The following is a 14,176-nucleotide window of genomic DNA, read 5'->3' on the forward strand; positions in this document are numbered from 1 at the left end:
GGATGTACTGAAGAAGTCCTTTGAGTCTGGTACAGCCACACCCAGGTCCTGAGACCCTGAATAACACCTAGTTGCCAAGCCTTGTGACATTCTCTCAAATCTCAAATGACACTTCTTCCCTGATTGTGGTTTTGGCCATAGCCTCAGGCTCCTCATTCCTCAAGGTGATAGTCACTGATTTCCCCTGGGAGCTGCCAGCCCCCACACCTCACCTGCAGCTCCCAGAGGCACTCCTGGGCCTGCCGGGATGCATGCAGGGCAGCCGCTGACCAGGACAGCAAAGGAGCAGGCCCAGGGAGACTGGAGCTGCCCGGGCCTGTGGCCTGGTCTTGGACCCGCACTCCATGGCACACTTGTGACTATGTTCTTGAGTGGCTGCTGCTGGGGAGGGACGACCTTGGCTGGGTCCCAAAGACAGGGTGAGTGGCAGCTGTCCAGCAGGTGTGGCAAGCTTCCAGTGAGGTATGTGACCCAGCTCAGCAGGAGGCAGAGCAGGCAGGGGTGGTGACATGGCTCCTGCCTTCTGGTCATCTTCCACTTTCCCAATGTCCTGTGGCACGCCTGAATACATCGTCACAAGGGCAGTCTTCTGTTAGTCCCTCAATGGGTAGTTTGCTATTTTGGCCTATCTCAGAAAATGAGATCACCTCAGAAAAATGCTTTAGCTGCCGTAATTCCAGTCTAAGGGTGACCACTGCTGGGGTGTTGGACAGGACCTTCCTTGTTTTGTTATTATTATTTTTGAGTCAGAGTCTTGCTAGGTTGCCTGAGCTCCTCCTGCCTCTGCCTCCCAAGCAGCGATACCACCGGCATGGCCCTCCATGCCAGCCCAGGGCCGGCCTCCCTCCTAAAGGCTGTACCACAGTGTGGTTCCGGGCCGAACTCTTCACGTGCATCATCTCACTCATTTCATGGTTTGAGAGAAACGTTTGTAATACAGATTAACAGAGATGGCTTTATCTACCAAAATAACAGGTCCTTAAAATTGACAGTAAGAGCAACAGGAACACTTTGGCGGAGAAATGGGCAGAGGATGTAAACAGGCAGTTCTCAGCAGTACAAATCAGAACCACCGACAGCATGAAGAGGCGCTGGGCTCCTTCACAGGACCGCAAGCAGCACCCAGGAGCGCTGATTAATAACTGAGTTGGCTGGGGTGCACACAGTCCAACGGGCACAAGAGACTACTTGTCCATGTGCACAGGGCAGGGGTCTCCTCTACACCTCTGTCACCGGGGCTGGATGACTGCTGTGTACACTGCCTGGGCACCGTAGGCTCAGCGGCATCCGCCGCAACTCACCAGAGGCCCACGGCACCTCCCTCCAGCTGTGATGGTCGAAATGTCAGCAGTCACTGCCAACATCCTCTGGAGCCAGGACAGCCCCAATTGAGAGCCACTTGGAATTAGGCCAACATTGGGCTGCATACAGCCTCACGAAGACTGTTTAATTGCCATTTCACATCAGGGAACAGAGGTGCAGAGGCCAGGTCACTTTCAGTGGGTCACACGGGAAGTCTAGCACCTGTGGCTCAGCCCACTGACCTGTTACAGCACAGCCTCACAGCTCCACTGTCTTGAGGGTGGGCTGGGCACACGGATGCAGAGGGGACAATGTGCTCATCTACCCTACACCTGGTCGTATGGAGTGCCTGTCACCCGACGCCTGCTGTACACCTCAACATCTGGCCCGACACCACAAGGCCCCTTTCCTCTTGGCTGTTTGGAACCCTGAGCCCCAAGCTGCAGGAGGGCAGGGTCTCATATCTGCCCAGGGAACACCAAGGTGGATGGATGTGGGCTGGGGCAACGTCTGGTGCAGAGGAATGCCTGCAATCTCTGGGTGGGAACAAATGGTGAACTGCCAATGAACACACAACCAGCTGTTCCTACACTTGCCCGAGGACAGTCACCTCAGCAGCCTGTCCTCCAGGCCTTGCCTTGGGGCACTGTGGGTCCTAGTAGGTCTGGCTCCCTCACAACCAGAGCCTGAGGACAAAGGTGCTGCCTAGAGACTGGGCCTGATTCCCACTGGTGAAGGTTCCGTTCCCAAGGTGCAAACTTCTCACGCTGCTGCTGTGGCTAGGTGTCCCCCTGGGTCCCTGGAGACTTCTAAGCCCAACTCCTGACCCAGGGCTGGGAGGCAGCCACTGGCTCCTTGCTGCCAGAGCTCTGCACCTGTCCATCCTGCCAGGGGCCCCTGACAGGCCTCCCGGGAGTCCCTTAGCAGGGCACCCACAGGGTACCTGTGTAGAGCTTTGCCAACCCCTGCCCAGTGCCCACAGTCCATGCTGTGTAGGTAGGGACCATCACTTAGGAGAGACTACCACACTGAAAGGTGATGAGGCTGCCATTTCCAGTTAGGCCTCAAGTCCAGGGCTAATCAATTGCACATAGGACCACCCTGGGACTGTGGGTTCCTAGGCCCAGCCAGGCCGATGACATCAGGACTTCTGGGTGTGGGCCTGGAACAGTCTTAAAGGCCCCTCCAATCTAAGTGGGCCTGGACACCAAGGGAGGGGGGTGGGTGGCCTGGGAACCTTGGCAGCTTTGGCCCTGCCTATTCTGGTGGCAGGCTAGAGGCAGCCGTGGGGGGTCAGCAGCTCTGCTGCCTAAGCTACTACCCCAGGGCCAGGACACTCTCTAACCAGCCCTCAAGGAGAGGCCTCTCCTACCTCAAGAGGACTTTATAGACTCCAACAGACAAGGCTCTGCTCAACTCTAAGCTCAAAAACTGAAGTCTGAGGCTTCCTACGTGGGTTCCTAAGCTCAGGTGGTCTGTGGGTGAAGGTCCACGGAAGGTCCCGACCCTTCATTGAAACAGCCCGGATCAGCCACAGAGGAGAAACCTCCTCACACCCACTAGAATGGCTACTGAAAACAGGCCCAACAAGACAGGGCCAGAGTACGAGTCCCACGCACGCTGGAGGGAAGAGTGGAGTGGCTGCTGTGGGAAGGTCTCATACCAGCATCTACTTCTGGGTGCATAGGATAGGGAGAAGAGTCCCTAAAGATACCAACCACCATGTCCACGGCAGGCTGCTCAATAGCCTGCTCTGGTCCAGCACCTGCAGAACTGTGGGCAGATCACCCTTGGCAGAGAGTGCCCGCCTGGGGGGTCCTGTCCCGCAACACAGAATGGACCCAGGAGAAGGAACGTTTCCAATTTGGGACGGGGACTGGGAAGGTGCCTCATGCATTCCTGTTAAGTCTCACATGACTGAGGATGGAAGGTCATGGGCACAGCTGCAGGGCTGCTGAGACTATTTTGTCACTGTCACCGAGAACCCAGAAAGGAGAGAGTAAGTGAAAATGAACTACTCTGAGAGAAAGTAGGTATAAACATGGCCATGCTCGAGGCAGGGCCAGAGGGTGCCAGGAACTGTGGCTGGCTGGCCCCATTCGTGGACGCCCTACAGTCTCCTGTTTCGGTTAGAACGACTCTGCAGCCTGATCCTCTTCCTTGGTCTTGGCGAAGCACCCCCAGGCCCAGGATGGCCCCTGCTGCTGACCAGCATCACCCACAGGCCACGATGGTCCTTGCCTCTGACCAGTACCACCTCCAGGGCCAGGAAGATCCCTGCCTCTGACCAGCACCACCCACAGGCCAGGATGGCCCCTGCTGCCGACCAGCACCACCCGCAGGGCAAGTGCACCCCAGGACGGCCCCATCTGCAGGGCGAGTGCACCCCAAGACGGCCCCTCATGCTGCCCGGCATCACTCACAGAACAAGCGCTGGATACAGGTGGTTCCCTAGGAACCAGGACCTCAGCAGAGTGGGGTGTGCTGAACCTCAGCCTGCTCCTGCACCTCATGCCCAGGGCCTGGGTGGGCTGACACCTGGCAACACTAGCTGTAAGATCACCTGGAGGTCTCCACCTAGCAGGCTGTCCCTCTTCAGGACAGGCCCCCACAGGGACCCCACTCCTGTGCCCAAGCCTTGCTGAGTCTGGAAAATCCCACCATGAGGTCCTGGTTTCCACTAGTTTTGCCTGTGTGGGCAGAGGCGGCACGGCTGGGTCCCACCACAGGTCGATGCCCCCTCTCCCTGGCAAGGCCTACCTTGAACCCCTGACCACAGCCTAACATACTTCCACACCTAGGCTGGCCTAGGTCCTCCCACACGCTGTCTGGCACTGGTCTGCAAGGGGCACTGTAGGGGCAGGCGGGAGAGGCAGTGGGCTAGATCTCCCAACACATTCCCAAACCAAAGCAGGAGGAAGGCCCTGAGGCCCAACTGCCAAGAAATTCCAACTTCAGACTTCTCAATTTCAAACGCAGAAACCATAAACAGGGGAAAAAATTCTAGAAACAATGTTTTTCCTTCCTCCCGACAGCTAGTCTGCGATGTTTATTATCAAGCCCGAGCTGGAACAACACCAGACAAAAGCAGAAACTGCCTCTGGTGCCACCAAGCGCCTGCACTGGTCCTCTCAGTGGCTCTGGTCTGAGAAGGGTGCCTGCTGTGGTGCTGGGGGCACAGCTGGCAGAGCCCAGCCCCAGTGGGGAACTTGGGCTTGGCGGGAGTGAGCTGCTGGGCCCTGGAGAGGTGCTCCCAGCAGTGGGGCCAGTCTGGTCTGGGCACAGCAGCAGGGCCAGGGTCCCACCCCAGGCACAAGGTGCCACGCTGCTCTCAGCCTGGAGTCCTGGGGCAGCAGTGTCCATGTTCCTGCTCCTCAGGAGACCCCAGAAATCTTGCCTGCAGTGACTGACCACTCGCAGCAAGGTCATCTTTCCTATTCTGGAAAACCCTTTCCAGGGAGTAACTGGGCTTGTCTGGGATTCTGCTGCCAGGTCTCCCGCAAGAAGAGGGAAGCCCTGGCCCCATGGGGACACAGGAGACATCAGGAACCTCGTTAGAAACCCCGAGATGGGTAGACAAGGATGAGTGCTGCTGGTGCCCAGCCCATGGCAAACTGCTTTCTCTGCCCTGGAGCTGGAGCTTCTGGTGCTCTAGGGTGAGGGCCAAGCCATGCCCATGAAGCCTCCTGGTGGGCAGCTGTGCAGCAGTGACCATTGCTACCTCAGGGGCTGCTTGAGCTCAAACAGGCCTGTTCCACCCTTGACGACCTTCCCGACCACGAGGCAGGCTGAAGGGGACCTCAGCTCGTCATGGGACCCTGCAAGAGACACGAAACCCATTTCAGAGGGCCAAGGGAAAGTTGGGGGTGAGATGAGGGCACTGGGGACTCCACGTGAGGTGGCGTGACTGGGCCCAGGACCTGAGTCCCTGAGGCTGAGGTCACGTGTGTGGGTCTGCTCCAGGGGGAGCTTCAGGAAGGCCGTCCCATCTGCTGCCACCCTCTACCCTGAGCCCGCCCTCGCATGCAAGGTGCAGTGGAAAGGTCCCCATGCGAGGGCCAGGAGGCAGGCCTGGCACCAGCCCTGCACTGACCCATCATGGTGGCCTGCTTCAGAAACTGGAAACTGGTCTCAAATGTCATCTGCTGGAGAGGGGAGGAGTTCGACTGGATGCCAAAGCGATTCAGGGGCTTGTAGACCCCCTCGAAGCACATGTAATCAGCAACCAGGGAGAGATGGCGAGGATCGACGGCAATGCCTGCGGTCAAGCAGAGACGGAGGACGCTGGCCAGACTGCCTCCAGGTCGGCACTGGGGCCTGGCCAACACTGGGCTCTCCTCAGCTCCCTGTCCCCTCCTGCCTCCCACTCCCCCGCAGCAGCGCAGGATGCGAGAACCAACCACAGTTCTCCCTGGGAAGGGAGCCCGGCGACAGGATAGGCCAAGCCCTGCAGGGAGCTCCCTGAAGAGATGGCAGACCAGACGCAGCCAGGGCCTCGGGTACCCACACCAGGTCTCCGCCGGGGTGGGGGCTGGCTGCCAGCGCTCTGAGGGGCTGCACCCTGATGGTCTCCCTAGGCGCTCGTACCATACACGGCAAATACGTCCTTGATCTCCTTCTCAATCACCCGCAGGGCGGCCTCGATGCCATACGCGCTGGCCATGGCGTGGATGTCGTTGGAGTAGAGGCGGCGCAGGTCCAGCACCTGAGGATAGAAGGAAGGAGTAGCACCCTGACCCCCAACCTCGGAGCTGGCGGCCGGGTGCAGCATGGCAGGAGTCAGGAGAGGCAGGCTGGCCATGCTCCAACTGCTCGCTGTCACGACCAGAGTGCGGAGGTTCAGGGCGGAGGGACCTCCTTCACTACTCCTCTAACACACCCTAGAGGAGGAGAGCCCCCTCAGCAGACGACTGGCACAGGCCTCCTCAGGGTGCACGGCAGACAGGTTGGCCACGGGGCTCTGCAAGGCCTTGCCAAGGCCTGTGGCTCCAAGCCTCCTGCAGGCACCCAGGCTGGAGGGGGCATGGCCTCAGCAGAAGCCACCGTCCACAGGAGCCAGGAAGGACAGGCACCTGCCTGGTCCTTGTTCAACACACCCTGCGAGGGAGCCGCGTGGAACCCCGAGGCTGGCTGGGGGAGTGCGGGCTCTTCCTGCTCAACCTAAGGCTCCTCAGACTTCGGAGAAACCCTGGTGCCCATGAGCAGGCTGGGGGTACCCAGGTGAGCAGGGCAGCAAAGTTTCTGACAAGTACTTTCAAAAGGTTGTAATTTCAAGAAATAAAATTGCACTCAGACAGGTCTGGGAAACTCGGTCTACTCAGCAGGCCGAGGAGGGGTGTGCCCAGGAACCCCAGAGGGGGGGAGGGCTCACACGGGGTCCGGCAGGGGCATAGTACCTCAGCATACTTGAACAGCTCTGGGAGGTTGATTCCCTCCGTGCTCAGCATGAGCTCCTTCCCGTTCCTACTGGAGGTCGTTTCACTCAGGAGGCACCGGGTGATGCCCCTGGTGGAGTAGACCACGGTGCTGCGGGCCAGGGACGCAAGCAGCGAGCCCATGTCAAAGTTGGCCTTCACCAGAGGCAGCTTCATGGTCACCTACAGCAAGAGCAGAGCTAGGTGGACGCTCGCAGCCCCAGGCGTGGCCAGGCAGGGGGATGGTGCCTGGCCACAGGGCGCTGAGCCCTCCCACCACGTTCCAGGCGGGACGCCAGAGGCGGACAAGACTTAGGGGCACTCAGCTGCACCCTGCTGCCTCTCAGTGGAACCTCTCAGCTGGACCCAAGGGAGGATAGGGACATCTGCAGAGGGGTGGTGGCCAGGGTCCCTGGGGGGAGCTGATGGGTCCTGCTGCTGGGGGGAAGCAAGCCTCAGTGTCTGGGGGACTGAGCAAGGCCCCATGTGTAGAAGACACTGTCCCTGAGCCACCAGAGGAACGTGTGTGGGCCGTGCTTTTGGGTAGAGGTCTGTGTCACTGCCAGGTTCTGGAAGGGCCCTGGGACGAGGCCTAGAGGCCACAGGCTCTCAGGACTGTGTGCAGGGGGAGCCCAACTGTGGGCTGGGCCCAGCTGGGCGCCACTGACCTGGCACCACAGGCTCTCCGCGGTGTCATACTGGTAGTCCTCTATGAAAGAGTGGGCCTCCCGCACAGCCTGCACTCGACGCTCCACAGCCTCGGTTCCCTGGGGCCCTGGGCAGAGGGGAGGGCTCGGGGGCATGTCCTCATTGGGGCCCGAGCCTGTGGTCTCATCTGGCTCACGGGCCTGGGGGCCACCTTCACCGTCGGCGTCCCCTTCCTCCTGTGCGTCCTCCTCCTCCTCTTCCTTCTCTTCCTCCTCCTCGCTCTCATAATCCACCTGGCGGAGATGACAGTGCACGGCTGCCACCAGGGCCCACCAGCCCTGCAGAGCTCATGCCCCCTGCTGCCCACACTCCCAGCTCCCTTGCCCTTCCCCAGGCCACACTCAGTCCTCTAGCCTGCCCTGTCCTGGCAGGGACTGTGACAGGGACTGGCTGGGGAAGGGGTGCGCCACACCTGCACCGTAAAACGGAGATAGCCTGACGTCTGCCCAAGCTTCTCTAGTTCTGGGGGTTTCCAGCACAACACAGGGTGAGGCCTGGGAGCTGGGAAGAGCCCTGGAGTGTTGGGAACAGGGCCTCATCATGCTCGCCTTAGCCAGAGCCTCACCTCCTCCTCCTGCTTCTGCTTGCGCTTGGCATCGGAGGCGTCAGCATCCCCCTCCTCGGCGTCAGCGTTCACGATGTCCCCTTCCTCCTCCTCCTCCCCTTCCTGCTCACCCTGCGGTTTGGGGCAAGGAGAGCAGTGATTGGCTCCAGTGCCCAGCACTCTGTGGATCCACAGCCTCCAGCCTCCGCCTACAGCTCCTCTGGGCACCTGCTGCCCTGGGGGCCAGCCTCCTCCCTCATCTTCACCTCCTCACGCACCAATTCAAAGACGTGCACTTCCCCCTTCTCATGGTCCTGGGGATTGAGCCTGGGGTGCTCGACCACTGAGCTGCACCCCAGCTCTTCTGCTCAGACAGGGTCTCGCTGAGCAGCCCAGGCTGGCTCCAAGTCAAAGGCAGAGCAAAAAGAGGCCAGAAGAAGGACTTCAAAGGCTCAGTGCAGGCCAACACTTAACGCCCACCCTCAGACTCCTTGAGAGCAGAGATGCGTGTCCCCAGGCCCCAACCTAGGGCTGGCTGGGACCATCACATCCGGGAATAAACGTGGCTTGCTGGTGCTCAGAGACCAGCAAAAGAATGCCAAGGACCAGCCTACCTGGGGAAGTGCCCGCAGAGCACTGAGCAGGGACGGCCCTTCCCAGAGAGGACTGCGAGCCCACCAGCGCCCAGCCCTGGGTCTGGCTGCGTGGCCCCACTCACCCGCCTCGTCTCCGACTCCCCTGCGCCTTCCAGGTCCTGCTGTGTGGCTCTCCGAGTGTTCACGCTTCTGAAGCTGGAGTCCTTACTGTGCTTCTTTCTGACGGACTCCATCAGGAGCCTGAAGAACCTGCGGTGAGAAGGCAGCCACACGCCTCCATCAGCACCAGCATGCCTGCCCTCCCCTGACTGCCAGGCAGGAGGTGAGTGATGCCCACAGGAACAGCACCCAGCAGAGCCAGCCTCTCCTGTCTGCTCACTCTGCCCTCATCTGAGTGGCACTCAGCATGTCAGGAAGCACCAGCCCCACGGCGATGGGCCTGCTCTGCAGAAGGTGCTGCTAGACCCAGTGTCACGGCTCTGAGGTGACACTCCGCAGGCTTTCACTTACTCCCTGCACACCTTTGCCAGGGGAGCCCCGGTGGCTTTCATCTAACCAGGATGCCAGAACTGGCCGTAGGTCAGGAACCCAGTGGCACCAGAACCTTCCCTGCCTCTCCCCGAGCAGCATCTCCAGAACCCGCTCCGACAAGAGGAGCTGCTCCTGACTGCGAGAAGGAAGGCCTGGGACAAGTGACAACCTGTTCTGTGGCAACCAACGATGTCTATAGGCTGGAAGCAAGTCAGTATGACCAAAGTCAACGGTCACCCAGAGGCTGGGGCCTTGCCTCCAGTCACCACTTAGAGGGTCCCTCAGGGCCTTGCCTATACTGTCCCCACAGGAGCTTTTCATCAGACCACTGAAGCACACCCAACTGGGGGACAAAGCCTGCACATCCAGCCAGGGGTCCACTTGAGCCCACCCTGAGTTGGCCCAGGGCAAGGCAGGGGTGGCAAGACGGGTTCCTGGCCTGCAAGGAGCTTCAGAGGCTGCTCTGCAGAGCAGCAGTCACTGCGCCATCTCTCAGGTGTCCCTGAACTGTCTCGACTGTGGTGGCCTCAGCTCTGAAGCCACCTCCCCAGAAGGCTGCTGGCCTCAGCCCCAGGTGTCCTGGGGCCTTGGCTCGCAGCCCACCTGCTGGAGGCACCACTCCTCAAGGCGAGGTGGGACTGCCAATGTAACTCCTAAGCAGCCTCCCTGGCCCCAGCCCAAGCTTAGCCTCCCTGACCTCCATCCCCGTCTCCAGCGACCAGGACTGGTTGAGGGAAGTGGACGGGCCACCGGGCAGCATGTGGAAGGCATGCTACAGGACGTTTTCCCGGTGTGCATAGGCTCTGCCTCTGTGACTGCCCAGAGCAAGGGAAGCGATGGCCCGTGGTGACAGCTTCCAAGGTCAGCTGTCAGTGAGCAACTGAAGGGAGCCTCCCACCCCACACGACTGACGACACACTGGGAACATGACCCTCGGCAGTGTCCACAGGGGCCTGGCTACGGCCAGCACTGCTGCTCGGAGAGTCAGACTTAGCAAAGACACCAGCTGGGACCAGAGGCCAGCGCCGACAGCTCTCTGCTTCACCCCTGGCCTGCCTTCCAGACAGTTCTCAGAGTCCCCAAGCAACAGGCACCCGCAGAAAGGGCCACTGCTCAGGCATCTCCCTCCAGGGATGCATCCCTGTCTTGGTCTTAGAGCTGGGAGGGGAGGGAGGAGGGGAGGGGAGAAGCCAAAGGAAAGGGGGAGAGGGAACAGGGAGGAAGTGGAGCGAGGAGGGCAGCCCCAGGGAGGCTGGATCTTCTGAGTGCACTCGTGGCCCCTGGGGTGTCCTGAAGGCTCTCTGAGGCGGTCATACGGCTGCATCCCTGCAAACCGCAGGCCAGACACAGCCTACTCCTTCTCTATCTTTGCCCGGGCGTTCAGAGCCCCTCTGCTGGAGTCACCAGGACTACTGCCCCTCAGAGTGCCCGCATTGGCCAGGTCCATCACAGCTTTTCAAGTGCACAAGCAAAACCCAACTTGGAGCTCAAAAAAATCCTTCACTTCTGAACAAAGCAGGGCCGTCACTTACAGGAAGAAATAAACACAAAAAACAAAGCGTGATTTACTCCACTTCCAAGAGGCACCACCAGCAGAAGGAGCTTAGTCTGTCCTGGGGAGGCCAAGGCCTCAGGAGAAGAGGGCCGGCCCGCCCACTCACCTTCGTGGACTATGCTACAAAGTCCCACTTCTCAGAAGAGGACTTCCAGGACAGAACAGAACTCGGCCATACCTGCTCCTCTGCCGATGGGCAAACTGGCAGGCTGGAGCCTGCATGAGGACTGCCTGGTGGAGTAAGCCTCCTGCCCGGGGAGGACGCTGCTGCAGGGGATGCCCAGCCAGGGACCATCCACAGGGCTGAGCGTACACCCAAGATGGTTATCCCCACAGCCCCTGCCCTGAATGCCACAGGGCCAGTGTACAGGGCCACCTCGTCTTTAGGGCACAGGGAGGTGGGGGCCAAGAGACAGAGAAGAGCGTGGGTGGAGGGCAGGGAGCGTGCTCCTTTGCTTGCCACTGTCTTGCACGTGAGAGCAGCTCTGGGAGCACCCAGGAGAGGTTGGGGCTAGAGGCAGTGGCCAGGGGCCAAGTCCTGCCAAGACAGGGGATCTGTGTAGGCCTAGCAGCCTTTGTAAAATGGGAATTAGTTGGTGGTATTTCTAAAAGCAAAAGCATGTGATCATATCACCAAGGAAAATTTAAAAAGGAGGAAGCCTTTTTTGTTTCAAAAATCAGAAAATCTGGCCACGTCTGGCCTGTACCTGCAAGGGATAGCCACTCACTAAGACAGCCTGCATGGGCCTCCCGCCTGTCCTGACACCAGCACCCTTGCATATGGCCTGTGCCCTTCTCTCCTTCATCTGATACAAATATGTACACGTGCCATTTAGTTTTGCAGTCCGAGAGATCCAGCCTACACCTTTCCAATGTCCAAGGAAGTTCATTCCCGTGACCATCAGTGGCCAGAGGCTCTCTGTGATACTGGTGGCAACCCTGGTTACAGAGGTGGGCTCCTGGGCAGCAAGGCACTGCTGGGTGCTCACCAGGCCTCGCTGCTGCGTGCACCCACAGCCCACCCAACACCAACACCACGCTGGCTCCTCCTCTCTGCCGGGCACAGTTCTACAGTGAGACGAACTGCTCCCGCCCCTTGGCACAGGACAGGACCTGGGTTCAGGGATTATAAGGGCCAACAAGGTCTTTGGGTCATCCCCACAAGCCAGACTGGACAAGGGTTCCAGATTAAGTGGCAGGGCCCGCTCTTTTCCTAAACACTTTCTTGCAGGGCTCAATGGACAAATGCACCCCACCCCTGGAGCTCTGGAACAGGATTGCTCTTGGGCCAAGGTCAGTTACAAGCATGGCCTGAGCCCTGAGCCCTGACCTTGTTTCCATGAAGTGCAGGATGTCCTCGGGCCTTAGGCACTTCTCCTGCTTGTAGTACTCGTGTGGCAGGAACTGGAACCGCAGCTGGTACACCCGGAATTTGTTCTGTTTTTCTCCCATACAGAAGGACTCCTGGACGTCAACTTTCTGCAACACCTAGAACCAGATGGACAGATGGACCTGACTTGTCCCAGCCCCAGTGACCACACTGCAAACAGGAAACCCAGTAGGTTCTGGGGGGGACAGCAGCTGGGCCACAGGCCAAAATTCTAAGGAAACTCCAGTGAGCTCTGCTAGCATGGATCCTTGGGGGTGGCGGGAGCGGATTCCAGCAGCTTCCAGAGGACGGCAGGGCCTCAAGGCCCGGGTTCCTGCAGGGCTGGTGAGCCGTTCTTGTGGGGACATGGGGTGCCCTAGAACTAATGGTTATCTCCAGAGCCTCCTGATTCACCCTGCTCAGCACCTGGTAGAGACAACATCTCTCCCACTGCTGGGACTACAGCCGAGGGCTGAGCAGCTGGGATGGTCTTTGATGCAGAGGGGACAATTCAGGATGGTGTCTCTACCCTGAGTGCAGCTGGACTGAGTCGGTTACCTCCTCTAAGCACACCCTGGTGAGCTGCTTCTTCAGGCTCCTCACTCTCCTTAGGGCTTTCTTGGTGTTGAACACGGGCACACTCATCATGGGTGTCTTGATGTTGGCGCTGGCCACCATGAGAATCTCCCTCAACCTGTCACAGAACAAGGGCCCAATTGCTCATGACAGGTAACCAGATTCCTTGTTTGCATGAAACTTTTTCTAGAAACATCAGTGGTGTGCTGGGATGGGAGTGGCCTTGCAATCTCATTGAGCAATATGCTGAACCAGACCCCAGCTCCTGCCTGCTGTGACGGTGAGGGACTGTCGAATCCCTCAAGGGTAGGGCTGAACCTAACTCTCCCAGGGTGACTGGGACGCAGGGCACTTAGCCAGCCTTCAGGCCCGTCTGGCATGTCCATCAGGCCTTGTTCACTCCACAGGCTGGAAGCCATCAACGAGAGTGTAGGATGGCGGACTGACTCATGCTTTCCCCTTGCCTGGTGGCTGTCTTACCACAGTGTGCACGCATGCACCTGGCAGGTCAGGGTCAGGGTCTATATGGGCGGTGTTCCTGGAGCTGGGCAGCAAAATGGCCCTGTGCAATTCCACAAGAAGGCCCAGAAACCTGAAACAGGACTGGCAGAGAAGCAGCGGCGATCCTCGAAGGCTGAGGTATCCGTCTGGCCACAGAAACCAGACCAGCTCCCCCAATTCCAGTGCTGACCTCCACTTTGACAAGACCCTGTCTGTCACATGCTCGCTCACTCTCACGAAGTAGCCTCTTCCGTAGAGGGCCAGCCCTACACCCTTGTGCCCGCACCTTGGGATACCCAGGGTGACGTTCATCTCGCCTCTGCCTGCAAAGTGGAAGGTGTTCAGGGTCATCTGCGTGGACGGCTCCCCGATGCTCTGGGCGGCCAGCAGGCCCACAGCCTCACCCGGGTCGCAGAGCGAGCGCTGCCATTTGAGATGCAGCAGGGTCCTCAACCTGGAGGTGGACAGGGCAGGCATGCAGTGGCCACAGTGCCAGAAGCCTCTTTCTAGGCTTCCTAGGTGAAAGATCCCATTAACCTCTGGGTCCTGGCTAGTGACCTTGCAATGTCCTAAAATTACACGATGACGTCTCCAGCTGGGGATGCAGCACCCGACATTCATGAGAACGTCACACATCCACCCAGACCAGTGACTGCAGGTCCCCTCGGCTCTGAGGACTTGTGGCTCATCCCTCATTCCTGTTTCCCACTGGCACAGTCTGGAGAGGGCCGAAGCCTCCTGGTCCAGACAGGAGAGATCAGGCAGGTTCACAAGGCACCAGGGGCAGGAGGAGCTCCATTACTCAAGTGGCTGCAGACCACACGAGGGTAGCCATGCTGTGCTTCTGCTGACCACGCCCAGGCAGGACGGGGCTCGACAGAGGCGGTATGAGCTGCTGCGGGTGAATGGGGGTGTGCGGTGGGCAGCAATAAAGCTGCACCTCCTGGTAAGTCCTTCCAGGCCCTTTCTGAGCTGCAGGGACAGCCCGGCTGGTGGCTGAGGTAACCATGTCACAGTCCATATGGAGAATCTGGTCCCCCCAAATCCTCCACTGCTCCCCACCTCCTGGCCAGTGTGAGC

At 59.4% G+C, this 14,176-nt stretch overlaps 1 protein-coding gene across 2 annotated transcripts in view; it reads right to left on the minus strand.

The window, feature by feature from the left end:
• Positions 1 to 941: 941 nt before the first annotated feature.
• Polr1a (RNA polymerase I subunit A) overlaps positions 942 to 14,176 on the minus strand; it is a 61,466-nt gene continuing 48,231 nt past the window's right edge. For both annotated transcript variants that reach the window (XM_046455988.2, XM_058583025.1), the window contains 10 exons: positions 13,383 to 13,550; positions 12,578 to 12,713; positions 11,981 to 12,138; positions 8,687 to 8,813; positions 7,990 to 8,100; positions 7,385 to 7,657; positions 6,699 to 6,899; positions 5,890 to 6,007; positions 5,396 to 5,560; positions 942 to 5,120 (listed from right to left, as the gene is read on the minus strand). In XM_046455988.2, the coding sequence (XP_046311944.1) occupies positions 5,020 to 5,120; positions 5,396 to 5,560; positions 5,890 to 6,007; positions 6,699 to 6,899; positions 7,385 to 7,657; positions 7,990 to 8,100; positions 8,687 to 8,813; positions 11,981 to 12,138; positions 12,578 to 12,713; positions 13,383 to 13,550 (1,558 nt within the window). In that variant the 3' untranslated portion in view covers positions 942 to 5,019. The remainder of the gene's footprint in view (positions 5,121 to 5,395; positions 5,561 to 5,889; positions 6,008 to 6,698; positions 6,900 to 7,384; positions 7,658 to 7,989; positions 8,101 to 8,686; positions 8,814 to 11,980; positions 12,139 to 12,577; positions 12,714 to 13,382; positions 13,551 to 14,176) is intronic.

Source organism: Marmota monax, unplaced genomic scaffold (assembly GCF_021218885.2).
Source record: "Marmota monax isolate L192 unplaced genomic scaffold, Marmota_monax_Labrador192_F-V1.1 WCK01_AAM20220418_F8-fsc00238, whole genome shotgun sequence".
Classification (NCBI taxonomy): Eukaryota; Metazoa; Chordata; class Mammalia; order Rodentia; family Sciuridae; genus Marmota; species Marmota monax.